The 18,513-nt window shown below is 45.6% G+C and overlaps 1 protein-coding gene across 8 annotated transcripts in view; it reads left to right on the plus strand.

Annotated features, from left to right (window-relative positions):
* Positions 1-18,513, plus strand: part of TMEM241 (transmembrane protein 241) — a 106,620-nt gene that overhangs the window by 83,575 nt on the left and 4,532 nt on the right. For 2 of the 8 annotated variants that reach the window (XM_067699511.1, XM_067699513.1), the window contains exons 14-15: positions 10,277-10,341; positions 10,535-10,611. The exons of 1 other annotated variant lie outside the window; for it this stretch is intronic. In XM_067699511.1, coding sequence (XP_067555612.1) covers positions 10,277-10,341; positions 10,535-10,611 — 142 coding nt within the window. 5 more of the 8 variants (XM_067699514.1, XM_067699512.1, XM_067699519.1 and 2 more) reach the window with 5 other exon arrangements.

Raw genomic sequence — 18,513 nt, forward strand, 5'->3', positions numbered from 1 at the left:
AGAGAAACTAGCAGAGCTTTTGGCAGTCATGTGGAACTGGCTTGATGGATTGGAAACTAGAGGAGCCCCAAAGGCAAGTCCAGTATTCCCAGGAGACGTTTGCTGAACTCTGGAGCAGTTCTGGAGGCTGCTGGTTGGCCCAGAAAGGCAAAGCAAAAGCTCATAATCTTGGGGGTACTTAGGAGACAAAATCTTGCTAAAAAGAGGAGCCTGAAGCAAATATACAGTGACTCTTCTCCTGAAGACTGTTGCCAGATTTTGAATCTACATGGGATGGGAAGCTAAAAAGCTAAGGTCAAAATTTCTGAAAGGCAGAACTTATAGGAATGAGAAGTTAGAGATCTACCAGTCTCTTACACACAAGTCTGGAAGGGCCATACCTGAAGAACTAGATAAAGTAGAGGTGGACTAAGCCTTACTAGAGCTATAGCCCATCTCTGATTCACTCAATCCCTGATTATAGTTCTTTTACATGCAGTGTTCAACATAATGAAGTTGTAGACATGTTAAGAGGCAGGGAAACATGACTGATAATTAAGTGGAAAAAATAATGAGAGCATGACCACAAATGATCTGGGTGTTGGAGCTAGTGATAACTTAAAAGTGACTATGAATAATATGTTAAAGAAAATAGTGGAAAAAATGAATTAAATGATGGGAGAAATTCAATGCAAAATTGGAATCTGTAAAAAAAAATCAGTTATTATTGAATGGAAAAAATATGTGTGAAATTAATAACTTAGTGGATGGGTCTAAGAGCAGACTGGACACAGTGTTACAGGATTAGTGAAGCATAGAGAGGAAAAAAGAATGGAAAGAATAGAACAAAGTATAAGAGACATGGGGGAGATTGTCAAAATGTCTAATATATATGTACTTGGAATTCTAGAAGGTAAGGAGAGAAGCAGTATATGAAGGAATAATGGCTGAGAATTTTCTAACACTGCTGAAAGACATCAACCCACAGCTTCAAGAATCTCACCAAACCCCAAACTAAAAATACAAAGAAAAATAAGTATGCTTAGGCATATCCTAGTTAAAATGTTGAAAACCAAAGATAGAGAAAATCTTAAAAGTCAACCAGAGGAAAAAGACATTACCTTAAATTTTAAAAGTAACTGACATTTCAACTGAAACTATGAATACCAACAGACAATGGAATGACATCTTTAAAGTGCTGAAATTTAGGGGATAGATTAGATAATCTCAACACTCCATTCCTCTATTCCTACCTTAAAGAACTAGTCACCAGCCTCTTCAAAATTACTATGAATATGTTTGGAGAATTACTACTTGAGGTTTTCTAGACTTTTTCATTAAATATACATGCTTCTTTCATCTCCTAATTCTCAGATTTCTGTTGTCTTGTATTCATATCACATAGCATGATATTGGCTTCTAAAATTCACATTGGAAACTCATTATAAATCAAGTAGAGTAGTACTTAATTTGGATAGACAGATCATGTTCTAAAGTAGAATATAGATGTTTGAAGGTAGAATGAATGAATGGCTTTATAAAAAGGAAACTGTGATATAATGGTATGATTCATGTATAGTGAATCATTAGTTAAGGTGTTGGTTGGAATAGTGATTTAGAATTCCTTGCTACTCAAAATGTGGCTTTGACACCAAAAGCACAAGCAACAAAAGAAAAAAATAGATAAATTGGACTTCATCAAAATTATAAACTTTTGAGCTGCAAAGGACACCATCAAGAAAATGAAAAGACAACTCACAGACAAATCATATATCTGATAAGGGAGTTGTATCTAGAACACATAAAGAACTCTTAAAGCTCAATAGTAAAAAGATAACACAGTTTAAAAATGGACAAAGAGTCTGAAGAGACAATACTACAAAGTAGATAAGTAAATGGCCAGTAGGCCCATGAAAAGATGTTCAGCAGCACTTGCCATTAGGGACATGCAAATCAAAACAACAGTGAGACGCCACCTCACTCCCACGAGGATGGCTATAATAAAAAAGACAAATAAGAACAAGGATGTGAAGACATTGAAACCCTCATCCACTGTGGTGGTAATGTAAAATGGTGTAATAAATGATTCCTGTGGTGAAGATGCTGATGATGATGGTAGTGATGATGTCTTATTTACCAGGTTCTGGCTTATTCATCAATGTTATAAAGTGGTTCTGTGAATTTTGGCAGTTTTGTAGATACTTTTACTGAAATTAAGAACACATCACTAGGGACTTCCCTGGTGGCGCAGTGGTTAAGAATCCGCCTGCCAATGCAGGGGACACGGGCTCGAGCCCTGGTCTGGGAAGATCCCACATGCCGCGGAGCAACTAAGCCTGTGCGCCACTACTGAACCTGCGCTCTAGAGCCCACGAGCCACAACTACTGAAGCCCGCACACCTAGAGCCTGTGCTCCACAACGAGAGAAGCCACCGCAATGAGAAGCCCGCACACCACCATGAAGAGTAGCCCCGGCTCGCAGCAACTGGAGAAAGCCCGCATGCAGCAGTGAAGACCCAACACAGCCAAAAATAAATTAATTAATTAATTTTTTTAAAAAAAGGGGGGCTTCCCTGGTGGCGCAGTGGTTGAGAGTCCACCTGCCGATGCAGGGGACATGGGTTCATGCCCCGGTCCGGGAGGATCCCACATGCCACGGAGCGGCTGGGCCCGTGAGCCATGGCCGCTGAGCCTGCGCGTCCGGAGCCTGTGTTCCACAATGGGAAAGGCCACAGCAGTGAGAGGCCCCATATGAGAATTCCTAGGGAATTTTTTTTTAAATGCTGATACCTGGACCTTATTATAAGATATTCCAATTTCATTGATATGGGACAGGACTTTAGTTGTTTTTGTTTTTGTTTTCTAACTTCTCAGGAGATTCTGTTGTGCAGCTAGGGTTGAGAGCTACTGAGTCAAGTTGACATCTCCAGGGTTAAGCAGAGCTACCATTGAGGGTTAACTTGGAAGTGGAAAAGGAGGATTGGCACAGGAACCAGGAGACCTGGGTTTGAGTCTGCACTCCTCCCTTTTTGTGACTGTGTGCTTTGAGCAAGATATTTGACCTCAAGGAGCTTCAGTTTCTTCATCTGTAAAATGGGACAAAGCACCCTCCCCTCCTGTGGAGGGTTGTTGCGAGGAGCAGATGAATTCATACATGTGACACTGCTGAGCCTGACACCCGGGACATTTTTTGCCCTATTTATTTATTTTTTTATTTTTTGCGGTACACGGGCCTCTCACTGTTGTGGCCTCTCCCATTGCGGAGCACAGGCTCCGGACACGCAGGCCCAGCGGCCATGGCTCACGGGCCCAGCTGCTCCGCGGCATGTGGGACCCTCCCGGACCGGGGCACGAACCCGTGTTCCCTGCATCGGCAGGCGGACTCTCAACCACTGCGTCACCAGGGAAGCCCTGCCCTCTTTATTTTTAAAAAAAATTTTTGGTCATGCCGTGAGGCATGCAGGATCTTAGTTTCCCCGTCAGGGATTGAACCCGTGCCCCCTGCCTTGGGAGCATGGAGTCTTAACCACTGGACTGCCAGGGAAGTCCCTGACCTCTTTAAATTTTGGTTACTTTCTTCCCTTACCTTCCATGAACTAGATATTTATGTCACTTTTTTTTTTCCTAATTTTGTTCTATTATTGCTTTTTCCATAAAATGTAGGAGTTTGTTAAAAGTCATCCGAGGTTTCTCTAGGTTTAGAATTTATCCTTTCTTCACGTGACCTTGATCTCTTTACGTTCCTCAGCTATATTCTCAGTCCCAGTGTACTTATGGTAAATGTCATTTTTTGATACCTGAAAAAGTAATGGCTCATTGTATATTTTAATGAAGTGATACCAAATGCTGTTAATAGCTCTGCCTGGAGTTTAGCATGATTTGTCTGTCATTAACTGATCCTGGAATAAATCATAGGATTGATATTGAATAAATTAATTCCATATTTTAAAAACACCAAACAGGGGCTTCCCTGGTGGTGCAGTGGTTAAGAATCTGCCTGCCAATGCAGGGGACGCAGGTTCGAGCCTTGGTCCGGGAAGATCCCACATCCCATGGAGCAACTAAGCCCGTGTGCCACAACTACTGATCCTGCGTTCTAGAGCTCGTGAGCCACAACTACTGAGCCTGCATGGCACAACTACTGAAGCCCACGTGCCTAGAGCCCGTGCTCCGCAACAAGACAAGCCACCACAATGAGAAGCCTGCGCACCGCAATGAAGAGTAGCCCCCGCTTGCTGCAACTAGAGAAAGCCTGTGCACGGCAATGAAGATCCAATGCAGCCCCCCAAAATAAATAAATAAATAAAACACCAGACAGGGTTCTCAGCCTTAGCTGTGGTTTCTGTCTAGTGGATTTGGCATAGTTTCTTTGGTCCTAGGCGAGAAAGACAGCCTGTTCTGAGATTATACGTTTTTATTAGATTTACTCTTTAACCTAAAAGAAAGGCTGGGTTGGTTACATTCATATGTGAATCTGAAACACAGATGGACTCCAGGACAGTCTGACATGTGCCTCTACAGCCTGTGAGAAAGCTGGAGTTCACCTTTCCCTGGAGATGTGGCAGTACCATCTGGCCAGTGCTGGAGTTGGATGGTGTGGAGCAGAACACCTCACATTTTAGTGTGCGTGCATATCACCAGGGGTCTGTTCCACTGGAGATGTTACTCAGTCGGTCTGGGATGGAGCCTGAGATCCTGCATTTCCTGCAAGCTCCCAGAGGGTTTCGATGGCAAGGGTATAGAAGACAGCTGTTCTTCTGTCTGCCCAGCACTTTCCCTACCTTCCTCCAGGGAAACCTTCCTTCCTCCATTCCAACCACGAAGTTCAAGGGTGAGCTTCCATGTTCTTACATTACTCTGTTTCCCAGGCCACAGTCAATTGGTTCAGGGACCAATCAGAATCTTCCCTGGCATTTTTGGACTTGGAACCAGAGAGCCAGTCTCAGCTCTTCTCTGTGGAGCCCCATGGAGGTAATTGGTCCAAGAAGCACAGACGAGGGACAGAGAGATTGCCCCCAGGGTTCTCAGGTCTGGGTTCCAATGTCCCTAATATACGAAAAGTGATTTAAAAATAAACAACACTGTGACCTTTGGGGTTATGTTACCAGCTCTGACGATACAGTGCCTTTGTGTAAACTGTTTCAGGCACTTACTGTATGCAAGTCTCTGTTGCCGGGCCCCGAACATGCAGAGATGAATAGCTCACCTCCAGTGTGGGGAGGCCACCATTTCAGTAGAATTTGATGTGTGCAATGGTAAGGGGTTACGGAAGCCCCTAGAAGAAACTTCTGATCCACTCAGGAGAAGTTTTAGAAATGGATTTTCAAAAGGTGAATAGGGATTGTTTGAGGAGGCCTGTGAAATTATTCCAGGTAGAGAAAACTTGCTGAGCAAAGGCAAGATGATGGGATGAAACAGGGTTTGAAAACCTATAACCAGTTTACGTGGGAGGTGCATGGCTGAAACCGGGGCAGTTACGGTGAAGGGCCTTGTATCCACGCTGCCATTGACCACTTTTTCCTTATGTCCTATGTACTTCAACAACAACAACAGTAACATCAAAACAATAACAAACAGCAAAGCTAAATCTCTGCTTCTCTTCCAAATACACGACTCTCTGGCGGGTTCCCATCAACAACTGTTCCTCTTTATTTTCCCTTAAACAAACAGGAAATTTGTCTCAGGATCGAAATGAATGTTTAAAAAACAAACCTGATCTGCTTTAAATACTAAAATCTGTTTAAATAACACAGAGGTTGTGACATCCATTGACAAATCCAGGAAGTTCAAAGCCCCGCGGTTGACACAATGTATTGAGTTCTGCTGTTGTTGGCAGCCCAAACCGTGGCAGGTCCTGGTGTTTGTCATTCAGGTCCTCATGTGCGCAAGGCAGACATTCCTCAGACCACAGGGCTCTTTCTTCTTTGGGGAAACATTTGTATTTCTTTTTTTTTTTTTTTTTAAATGCTTTTTGAAAGCAAGAACAACGATTGACAGTGACGGCTGCTACTTCCATCTCCTGAATGGCAAGCCCCAAGAGTAACTTGGAGTCTTTCTCGTGGGCAGATTTTAGCCGTTTTAAAGGTTAGGAAAAAAAGTTTATGCTTTTACTGACATTCATCAACCTAAATTGAAAGTCTGTACCCAGTAAACACTAATTTCCCACCCCTCCCGGGCCCTGGTAACACCCATTCTACCTTCTATCTCTGTGAGTTTGGCTGTTCCAAGTGCTTCACATAAGTGGGATCATACAGTATTCGTCCATCTGCGTCCGGCTTATTTCACTGAGCATAATGTCGTCCAGCTTCACCCGTGTTATAGCATATGTCAGAATTTCTTTCCTCTTTAAGGCTGAATAATATTCCATTGTGTGTGTGTGTGTATATATATATATCACGTTTTGCTTACTCGTTCATCCATGGATGGGAACTTGGGTTGCTTCCAAGTTTTAGCTATTGTGAATAATGCTGCTCTGAACATGGGCTTGCAGATATCTGAGTCCCTGCTTTTAGTGGACTCTTATTTTCAAAAAAGCTGCATGGAGCTCATGTGGGGCCTTTCTGGCTGTGAGAGAAGGCTGACCTGGGAGTCAGGGCCTTGACTCCACTGCTCCCTGCCGTGAAGTCGCCGGGGCCTGGAGCAAGTCACACACCATCTCTGGGTCACCGTTTCCCCACCTCTGAGCTTAGGGAGTCGGTTGCACCTCCCGAATTCTGCCCCCAGGTGCCCTTGCATGGGACATTCTGTACCCAGACCTGCACAGTCAGCGGTGAAGGTGAAAGATCGGTTCACCTGGCTTCCGTTTGTTCCTCGGTGGAGTTAGAAGTGGAGTGGACTCTTAGCACGAGCAGATTTGTCATTCACACACTTCCCAGTGTTTTTGAGCAGCCCTGATGGCCCATGGCATATGGAAATCTGTTGCTTTGCTGGGGCATGACCTTGAAGCTCATACAGGCTGAGATGGATGTGTGGGTGCACGTCACTTAGTGGGTGAGTCGGGATGGACACCTGCCCAGGGTCCACCCCTCAGTGGGGTGTTGTCAGCTGCTACTCACCCCTTCTTACACTGTGACTTTTGTGACGTGGTAGAACTTTGGTGACTCTGTGTGTGTGTGTGTGTGTGTGTGAGCGAGAGAGAGAGAGAGAGAGACACACACACACACACACACGGGGCGGGGGGGAAGAGGGTGATGGGAAATGCTTCTAAAAGATCTGACCGCTGGGGCTGGTGATGGAGGTAAAAGAAAGCAGAGAAGCCTAAGGAACTGAGGGTCCTTCTGGAAATTGATTAAAAAGTGACCCATCTGCCTCCCCAGTAGCTCTACAGAATAAACAAGTTCACTATAAATTCCCTGCAGAAAGAAGACAAACCTTCTTGTGAAATTTCACTGAGTGTCTCAGCCAGCAGAAGATTTGCTCATTGAGAGAGAAAAATTTAGAGAAGTTTGAAAGAGGGGCCCAGCAGAAAGGCAGGAGACCATGCAGACGTTTCCAGGAAGCGGCAGATGGAAAGGCACCAGTCTGGCTATAAACCAACCTTATTTTCAAGTAAGGGCTGGTTTGAAAATTCTCAGAGGTATTTTTCTTGGCAAAAGGTGCAGTTAATAGGAACAAGCAGGCCAGCTGTCTATCTCATGGAAGACGAGATTCCTCCTAAGCTGAAGAAACTCGTGGAGGAGCAGAGCCACAAGCCCTCAGCTGTGACTGTTGCAGGGCATGTGGGAGGGGATGGTTCCACAAAGGAGACTAAAGTCATATGAAAAAAGCCATCAGAGAAGACAGTTAGAGGAGGCCATGTATGTGTATGTATATCAAATCATCACGTTGGGCAATTTAGATAGATAAAATTACATTTGTCAACTATTCCTCAGTAAAGTTGGAAAAAAAGAAAAAAGCTGGTAAAAGGGCAAAGGAGATGAAGACAATGGTGAAGAGTTAAGAAAGGCTTCAGAAACGTTATGAGTTGTTCCGTTAACACCAGACTGCCATCACTAACCTCCGTCAGCAGAATGGAGGCCTTTTCAGCAATTCCAAGAAATAAATCTCTGTTGGCACCACCCTAGGAAATGTCCAAGAAGTTGCAAAAGTAAAGAGGGATTAATGAGATTAACTTTGGTTAAGACTAAGGAAGGAAAGGAAAAAAAAAAGTAAGAGAAAATGACAAAAGTAAGAACAAAAGGGAAGGTGATAGGGACTTCCCTGGTGGCGCAGTGGTTAAGAATCTGCCTGCCAATACGGGGGACATGGGTTCGAGCCCTGGTCTGGGAAGATCCCACATGCCGCAGAGCAACTAAGCCCGTGTGCCGTAACCACTGAGCCTGCGCTCTAGAGCCTGCGAGCCACAACTACTGAGCTTGTGCACCACAACTACTGAAGCCCGCACGCCTAGAGCCCGTGCTGCACAACAAGAGAAGCCACCACAATGAGAAGCCCGCTCATCGCAATGAAGAGTGGCCCCCGCTCGCCACAACTAGAGAAAGCCCACGTGCAGCAACGAAGACCCAACGCAGCCAAAAGTAAATAAATAAATAAATTTATTTTAAATAAAGGGAAGGTGATAAAAATGGGCACAAATGAGATAAAATAATATTTCTCCAAACTGCTAAATGTTAATGAGTGGAAAACATATATGAAAAACATTTTTGGAAAAAATGAAAATGAGAAACTTGAATCCAGGAGAAAGAGAAGACTTGCTTATGATTAAAGCCCAGCCCAACTAGAAGCTCCAGGTCCAGAGGCAGGCAGTCAGGTCAGAGTAGAGACCACAGTAAAGACCATCTTTATCCTTTATAGGAAAAGAAGCAGGGAAGCTGATGAATTATTCATGTGGTTTGTATAACCGTGTTTCCAAAACCAGACAATTGCATTGCAAAATAATAAAATTTTAGGCCCACTTCATTTATGACCATAGATACAAAAGTCCTAAATATAAAATGCCAAATAAGAAGAGGGCAGGATGGGGGAAGAAGAGCTGCTCTTTAAGATAAAAGCTCTTTAAGATAAAAGCCACCGCTCCGTTTTCACTTTGAGAAATCCGTTTCCTCTTGTCCTTTGCTTTCTACTTTGCAACTGTCTCTCTGACCTTGTTGCCGCTTCTTTTTTGTTCCTGAAGACACCATAGGTCTTTTTCGTTATCAAGGTTTTTGCTGCAAATTAAGCAAGGAAAGCAAACAGAAAATGACCTGAAATGAATAAACTACCACAAAGGTTCTAAGAGCTCATGGAGTTTCTGTACTGAATGTTCCTGGTTTATGTTTCCAGACTTCTTTTTGAGATGGTAAATGAATGAAGATGAGACCCATTAAACACACTCCCTCCTTCTGACCATCTGCTTGTTGCCTTGTTCCCGGCTTCGGACCTGAAGAGGCCTCCAAGACCGGACATGACGTCCCCTTGAGTGACATGGCAGTTGACATCTCTGAGGGCATCCATCCTGCATGACCCATCCCGATACGGCTTCTTACTTCTTCTCATTGCAAGGAAGCAAGTCCTTAGGGTGACCTTCCTCATGGAAGCCGTTTTGTATTCCAGAATGCAGAATTCTGGGAAAAAACATCTTTCCTGAGCAGACATTCCAAAGTTGGGTCTTTGATTCTCAGAACTTTTTGTGCCGACATTTAGAGGCACCGCTGGAGGCTGAGTCCTGTTACTGCCATTCCTAAGAGACTTTTATGTAATTTCTAGCTCTGAGAGATGTGGACTAACCTCTTCCCTCTCCTGTGGCTTCTAGATGTTTGCAAGTAATTAATTAATGATTTCATTGCTCCCTCCCTTAGGAGGTACCTGGTTTCTTACAATGTGTGTCACGGGCCAGAAAGACAGGGGCATTAGGGCAGGGCGAGAGACGGTGTGTTAGCAAAGGCAGGTTGACAGCTAGGTTTTTAGCTGGAGGATCTGGGAACAGGTGAATGAGTACTTCTGACCCTGAGGATTCTTTTTGCACAGCTGAGACAAGATGGAAACAGGGATTCTTGCTATGCCCCTGCCCAGGGGAGAGACGAGTTTGGATGTTGGCTTCCAAACTCCTCCTTTGAAGAGTTTGGAAGTTAAATGTTTCTTTGAAGATTCTCACCTCAGAATAGGCTAGAACTTAGCATTTTCCGCTAAATACAGGGGTATTTGGGAAAGGTAATTAGGGGGACTAGGAAGTATTTGGGGCAAAAAGTCATGAAGTGGGAAGGCATGGCTGACGTCTGGGATCTGAACTAGTACAAACTAAGCTTGTGAAGAATGGCTTTGGAGAAGGTTGCCGAGGGCCTGCTGCTCTGATGACCTTTTGTTGAAATGATTTCTGCAGGTGATCACGGCTGGTTTATCGATATTGCTGTTTGATATGATCCTGACCAGGGCCACCGTGGGATGGTAAGTCTTTTGCATAGAGAGAGGAGAAGAAAATTCGTTGTTTGTGTTTCCTTGGGATACTAATATTTGCTCTCAAATGTTGAAGAAAGGGTGTGTGTTTGGGTATATATTTTATTGACATATAAATATACATTCAGAAGAGTGCATCTATCGTGAATATTTTCACAAACTGAATATACCACACCTGCTATAGCCAGCATCCGGGGCAGGAACCAGAGCGTCAACGGTACACCTTTCAGCCACTCATCCACACGAGAGCAACCACTCTAGGTGAGCCACTAATTGTGCGTGCATATAACTTTAACTATGTTTGTGTTTTTGCCTTTGACCCTTCCATTCATTTTCTCCTAGTCAAGTTCCAGATCATCTTTGTTTAGAACGCACCCATCCATTCGCTTAAAGACAGCACTGCCTCTCCCTCCCGTATTTGAGCAGAGACCTGAAGGAAGTGGGGGAGCGAGCCCTGGGGACCCTGGGGGAAGCAGCAAGTGCAAAGGCCCTGAGTGTGCTTGGTCTGCTCAAGGAGCAGTGTGGCCGGAACAGGTTGGTGGGGGAGAGTAGTAGGAGATGAGGCTGGTTGGTGGCTGACCATGTGGGGTCTTAAAGGCCATTGTAAGAGTGAGGGGGGAAGCGATCAGAGGATTCTGAGCAGAGGAGCCACTTGCTCCTAGGTTAAAAACACATTCCTCAGTCTGCCGTGTGGAAGATGGGCTGTAGGGTCCTACCTCCGAATGCTCTACACAGACTGCCGATCGGACAGCTGACGGAGTTAGGACTTTGATCCACTCCAGCTTGCTAGCATTCAAACCCGCTGATGTGATCATTACCAAGGGCTGTCGCTGTCATCTTCAGGGAAGATGAGGCGAGGTGGGGAGTGATGGTGAGTTTAAACTGTTAAGACTTCTGTTGCTCCTCTCATCAGTGGGCGTGCTTTATTTGGGGGGTATATACTTACGTATTTTAAAGCTACATAGTAACGGGTGCTATTTGTGAGACGTTTAAGACAATGCAGAAATGCATCGAGTAAAAAGTAAAGGCCTGTCATCCTCTGCTTCCACCGTCTCCACGTGCCAGAAGTCACACCAGTTTGATTCAACAGTGAGAACGATGCACTGTTTGGTCAGGATGTCCGCGCTGAGGGAGGTGGGCTCTATCGTCTGCCAAGTGAAACCACACCGACGGGTGCCTGTCGAGCAAGACGAGCCTCTCAGTCACCCGGGAATGGGTCAGTCCTTGCCAAGTCTTCGCCCAGCCTGCCGGCTGCTGGCCGGATGACCCACAGCTTTCCTCCCCTGTGACCACGGCTGCCTGCTGTCCGGCCTGAATCACTAATGCGGCACATTATGGAGGATAAGTCATATTTGTTGTTGCTACTTACTGGTCTCTTAACCTCTGTTTTAAAAAGGAAAAGAAGCTTAGGGCCACTTGAAGATAAAGCTTATTTCCATTCCACTTTGGATGCATTGTTTGGCAACCCCCCCCACCCCCGCCCCAAGAATGGCACTCCAAAATGGAATGGCAGACAAGTTTTGGAATAGGTTTTTCCATTTCTTTACCAGCATGATGGAAAGAAAAAGCATATTGTTGCTTAGCTTTGCTCAAATAAGGCGTAGTTCTAGAAAATCCATATTTTTTCCCGTTCTGGGGCTGAGAGTAATTCCAAGGGTTGGTTCCTCCCACCCCCTCCCTCCACTTTTTTGCATTCATGTGCACATTGGACCTGCAGAATTGTCACCTGTTTGCTCAAAAGCCACAGTGCTGGTTGGTGGGGCCGGTACTCGTGCTCAGTGTGTCTAGGGCAGCCTCCCCTCTCCCAGGACGTCTTGCAAATAATCCCCTGCCTTGTGCCGTCATAGCCACACACACAAAAATGGTGTCATTTTTAAACATCAATATGAGGTTCTTGCAAGATAAATGTGAGGGTCAGGACCAGGCTCTGGGAATACCATGATGAGGAAGTCCAGGAGGTGACTTTGCATCTCATGTGGCTTTGGGCTGGGAGGGGTTGGTTCAGTAAACAGATATTTCCTGGGGTTCTGTGTGCCAGGAACAGCTCTCGGATAAAAGTGTAAAGTCACTGCCCCTGGGATGTCTGTTATTGCTCATCTCCCTGCCTGAGGGCAGGTCTGCACCTAAACCATCCAGACTGACAGAAATGAATCTTTTTGCTCACGGCATTCGGTGAAAGCGATTTTCAACCCCTCTCAGGAGCCCCTAATGGGGCATTTCCTGCCCCAAGAAGAAAAATGGAAGGAAAAGAAAAATTAGGAAATACTCCCACACCCTCCTCTTCTTCCTCCTCCTTCTAGTCTCACCTCTTCCTTTGACTAATAATAACCATTTATTGAGCAACTACTATATTTCAGACATTTTTATATTAATATTATCTCATTAACTTTCACAACAACCCTCCAAGTTAGCCCCGTTTTAAAGATGAAGAAGCTGAAGTTCAGAGACATTTAACTGATTGTCCCAAGATTTTAGAGCTACTAGGTGATTGGACCAGGATTCAAACCCAGGTCTGTGTGTGTCCAACATCCCATAAACTTCACATACCTCCCTAGAAATGACGTGGGAAATGCCAAGGACTTAGCAGCAGCGTAGATAGTGTCTAGGTGGAAGCAGGTCATGGAGAGGTGGAAGAGACATTGGCCTAAATGTTTCTCTTCCCACCAGTCTGATCGTTTATAAAGAGCATCTAGATGATATGGCAGGAGTACAGAAGGAGCGTTACCCAGGACAAAACGGCTCTATTTCTTGTTCAGGGGCTGACACGGCGAACTAAGAATGTCCAGTGGAACATTTTTAGGAAAAAGATTTCATTGCCTTAGATTTCTTTTTTAAATTTATTTCTTTTATTTTTATTTTTTATTTTTTGGCTGCGTTGGGTCTTCGTTGCTGCGTGGGCTTTCTCTAGTTGCGGCAAGTGGGGGGTACTCTTTGTTGCGGTGCTCGGGCTTCTCACTGCGGTGGCTTCTCTTGTTGTGGAGCACGGGCTCCAGGCTCATTGGCTCTAGAGCGCAGGCTCAGTAGCTGTGGCGCATGGGCTTAGTTGCTCTGCGGCATGTGGGATCTTCCCGGACCAGGGCTCGAACCCGTGCCCCTGCATCGGCAGGCGGACTCTTAACCACCGCGCCACCAGGGAAGTCCAGCCTTAGATTTTTAACACTAGAGGCTATAATTCTATCAATCAACTAACAATATTTATTGAGTGACTGCTGTATGCAAAGCACGTGGAAGTCATTAAGGAACATAAGACATCATCCAGCCCTCAAGGAGTTTTCGGGAGAAGAAATCATAAAGATAATTTCTGCAGTAGGATAGTAACCGTTTGAATGCACAATGAATGTGAAGACTGGAGGAGAGAGAGAGGGTGGGGTGAGCTGGAGGGCCTTGGAACTGGCTTGAAACTGGACCTGATGCAGAAGGGAGAGGCTTAGTCAGACTGGGGGTGGAAGAGTATTTGGTCCCTCCAGCCCTGGGAGGACAGGGAAGGATGGAGGGGCAAGAGGTGCCAATGGTGAGACTTTGTGATTTGGAACCAGAGCTGGTGCTGGGGGGTAGGGAGCTGATCCTACACTCCCTCCTCCTTACTCTGCACCTGTCCTTCTGGGAAGGCAGGACACAAATGGGCAGGTTGACGTCCAAAAACCTAACTGCCAAGATATCCTGGTGCATCCTCAAGACTTCCCCCAATTTTCTGTATCTTACCCTTCATAGTGATCGTCTCAACTCTTGACAGTAATTTTCCTTCTTACAAATAAGCCTCATTGATTGTATTTTGTATACAATTTCAGAATGAATTAAAAAACAGCAGAAAAACAAAAAACACCCAGGTGTTGAACTGAGTGTGAGAAATGAGCCTGAGATGCTCTCCAGTGGGGAGGCCACGCTTAGTCTGAAGGTTCCAGCAGCCGTCTGTGTGTAGGCCATATCTCCAGGCTGTTCCACATCCTGTGGACTTCGTGGTACACCCTGAACAAGATGGAAAGAAGGGCTGTGTATACCCAAATCAAGGAAACAGCACGTGTGATTATTGCAAAAGGAACCTTGACTTTGGAATTTCCTGATTTTTGAGAACTCTCGAATTTAAGGATCCTGTGTTTTCAGCCTCAAAGAATTTTCCAACCACAAAGTGAACCGCCAGAAGAGGAATGTCAGACTGTGTTTCAGATTTCCTGTCTTTTGCACAGAGCTGATCTGCATTGTCCATAGACTGGGTGTGTTCAAGCTGTGACTGGGTGACCAGCTCGGATCCTGGGCAGGGATCCAAGGCCAGTCTCTGTCCTGTGGGAGCTTAGACTGATCAGAAGTGAGAAGGCAGGGCTGCAGGCCTGTTTTGTTTGGACCTACTGTGTTTGCCTGTATAATCATTGTTTCTTCTTTTTTGATTTTCAAATTTCAAATTACTCAGCATTTAGAAATCAGGTGATTTCCCTGTACAAGTCCAGATCTCCAGATTCTTTTGAAAATACGGAACAGCTGTTAAGTTGGGCCTGCACGTCCACACAGCAGCAGTCGCTGGAGTGGGTCGAGGCTGCCCGCTCAGTGGACACGGGCTCCGTGAGTGAGCGTAGCTGCCACCGCTGCAGTCTGGCTGAGGGCGGGGACCCCGCATCAGCCGATATCCTCACCTGCATTTGCTTGTATGTTCATTCATTCTATAAGAAGTGCTTGCTGGGCTCTGAGGCTCCAGACACAGTCCAAGACCCCAGAGAGGTCACCCTCCAGGAGATGAGGGCCCATGTAATTAACTGTCCACCTTCGTGGGTGGGCAACAGCTTAGAGGCACAAAATAGCTCATTGTCTCAAGTAGGGTTTTTCGCCCGCAGCACTCTTGATGTTTTTGGGCCAGATAATTCTTTGCTGTGAGGGGCTGTCCTGTGTCCTGTAGGATTTTTAGCAGCAAACCTGAGCCTCACCTCACTAGATGCCAGTAGCACCCCCTCAACTGTAACAATGCAAAATGTCTCAGGACATTGCTAAAGGTCCCCTTAGGGACAGAATCGCCCCGGTTGGGAATCACGGATCTGAAGTTGTGAGTTGGTTAGTGGAAACATGCCATTTGAAATTTCAGCAAGATCTTAAGGAACTTGTTTATCTCCTAATTAGAGATTTGGATCAGCTCCAGGGTCAGGTCCTGGGCAGCCCTTGCTGCCCACTCTGTGTTCCACGATCAGCATGAACCACACGGCGTGATAGGTGTGCACTCCTTGCCCACCTGCTGGCTGAAGCTCCTCCAGGAAAGGAGCCACGTTTTGCTCACCTTTGCGTCTCTCCTTCCGGCACCGTTTGCTGAATCAACAGGTACTAGGCTTTGCAATCCTGTACCCAAGAAAAATGATAAGCCTAAGCCCCCAACATTGGTCAACTTTTAAAGCCTTTAATTAAAAGCAGCTGCTCTTGGGGACATCCCTGGTGGCACAGTGGTTAAGAATCCACCTGCCAGTGCGGGGGACATGGGTTTGAGCCCTGGTCCGGGAGGATTCCCCATGCCTTGGAGCAACTAAGCCCGTGCGCCACAGCTACTGAGCCTGTGTGCCACAACTACTGAAGCCCGCATGCCTAGAGCCCGTGCTCTGCAACAAGAGAAGCCACCGCAATGAGAAGCCCACACACTGCAACAGAGAGCAGCTCCTGCTCGCCGCAACTAAAGAAAGCCCGTGCGCAGCAACGAAAACCCAACACAGCCAAAAATAAATAAATGAATAAATAAATAAATTTATATATATAAAAAAGCAACTGCTCTTGTCCAGCTAATTACCTTGTTTTTAACTATAAAAGCCCAGTATTTTAATATCTATGACAAGCCCAGTAATTTAAATTTCCAGATTAATATGTATTCATTTTTTAATTAACAACATTTTACAGTGCAGATCGATAATGAATTCCCTCTATTCTAAAATTTCGGCAAAGGGGATTCAACCCATACAAAAGAAAAGAATTCTGAACGGTGAGTGATGTTCCTGTCGAGTAGCATTAGTTGTGTGTGCCTCCTCTTCGAATCCTCCTTAGACAAAGAGAGTCACTCTTCTCTGTGGAATAGTTCAGGTACAAGGAGAGAAAGGAATAACCAAAGCACAACCTGTTTGTTTGTAGGATTTCGTGATCAGCTCCTCACCTTTGCCCATCATTCACCGGGCCTGCCATTGATCCTGGGCTGCAAACACGAGGATCGCTTCAACTTGATTCCAGTTCCAACCTCATTAGCACCAAGAGTCTTTAGAAAATGGTCTTCTATCCTCTCTGAGTAGAGATGTCTGTGCCTTTAATTTTAGGGGAATGCTTGGAGACTGCCCAAGTCTCTTTGTAGGAAGAGTGAATTTAGGGGTGAAGAAAGAACTTCCACACACCCCAAAGTGCATCTAGGACCACAGTGTCTGAAGTTTTTCAATTGAATTAAAAATTTGAAACCTCTTCTTTAAAATGCTGAGGGAGGCCTTCATAACTACGCTCATTACCTTTCGACACAGAGTAGTTTATCAGATTGTGAACTGTCACTCAGCGAGTCCCCAAGGGAGTGGTGAATTAGTTTTGGTGAGGAAAAGAGAGAAAAACAAAAATAGTTTGGAATCCAGATGGGAAAAGGGGGAGCAGTTATAAGAATTCCATCACTCACTGAGTAAATATTTATTGGGTGTTGTGTTAAGTGCTAGGCCTACAGCTGGGGAAAGGATACAGTCTCTGTCCTCTGTCTGGAGGGTTCCATAGGAATTCATTGAATCAACACAGTAATAAATGTATAATTGAGATGGGGCCTTTGGCTCCCGATGGGAGAAAAGAGGAGTGGAGAGACGCTGAAAATAACCCCCTGGAAGAGAAGCGAGTGATGACTATTTCTGGCTGCCTCTGCTCTGCAATCTGATGTTTATGCCTTGTTACATGAAGTTTGTTCATTTCAGGAATGATGGGGATTATAAGATTTGCAAACAGTCCAGTAAAGCTCTGACTTGACCAGCTGTAATGCGATTAAGATTCCTGCCCCCCTCCTTGTGTCAGCATCTCCCGCTGTTTAGAAGACAGCATCAAAGCTCACCTCCCTGGCTCTCTTAACAGTAAACGGAACCAGGTTTGTTTGCATGTCAGCGTTCCCTAAACTGCTAGGTGTTTCATTAACTCGCTAAGCCGAGGGGATGAAATACAAGTTTATTACGCTGCAGCATTGTTCTAAAGCTGCAGGTGTGAGGGTGGCGGAGAGCCAACCGATATCCTGTTCTCCCTGGTGATTAAGGAAGATTAGTGGAAATGACTGTGACCCCCTCCTGTTACATTTGCAGAAATAAAACTCTTCCAAAGCCAAAGTTCTGTACAGATCTTGCATCAGGTCACGGTGACTCTGCGCTTTCCCAGGGGTTTAAGAAGCTGGTATGTGCGTTCTCTAAGGGATGTTGAAGGAAACAGCAGATTGGCTAAGAAGGGAAAGCCAGATCTTTAGAGGTGAGCCTGTGTACAAAATGAATGGCTTCCCCTTCCCAGGCCCTTCTTCATCCAAAGAGAAGAGGCAGTAGAACCCGCCAGCATCTGGGTCTGCCCCTGAACTAGACCAGGACAAGCACAAATGGGTCATGTTTCTCAATATGGTCTTTTGGAACTTGGACCCTAGTTTCTCCCAGGAACAGTCCTATTAATGATGAGTATAGATCTGGGAAAGTCCTCAGAAATTTATTCGGTTCGTAATATAGACACAAACTTCAGCTACGTTATTATGAGCTTAGTACGCGTTAAAGAGAATTCATCGACTTATTGTCACTATTATAATACTTCTGTAGGAAAGAGGAAAGTACGTTCCAACTTGGAGCTTAAGCTGTCAGGCAGACATCTCCCTCGGGCCCCTCTCCTCTCTTTCCCCCTTGTTAGCGGGCTCGGGGGTCATCCTCCCAGCCCCCTTCCCAGTGCAGTCACTTGACTAGCGCCTCTCTGCCCTCACCCAGAGAGAGAGAGGCCTGACATCACCAGGGAGGGGACATGGCGGGGGTTCAGGGGATTTTCCCACTCTGTAGGGTTGGCAGATGGGTGATGGGGGCGTAGATTTGTTCTCTGTTGCTCTAGAAAGCAGAACTTAGACTCACAGGTGAGGTTGTCAGGTCAGTATGAAGCAGGACTTCCTCCAGGAGGGAAGAACCTCGTGCCCCGGGACCTGCCACAAGATGCCCGTAGGTGCCCATAGATGCT

This window comes from Pseudorca crassidens, chromosome 12, assembly GCF_039906515.1.
Source record: "Pseudorca crassidens isolate mPseCra1 chromosome 12, mPseCra1.hap1, whole genome shotgun sequence".
Lineage (NCBI taxonomy): Eukaryota > Metazoa > Chordata > Mammalia > Artiodactyla > Delphinidae > Pseudorca > Pseudorca crassidens.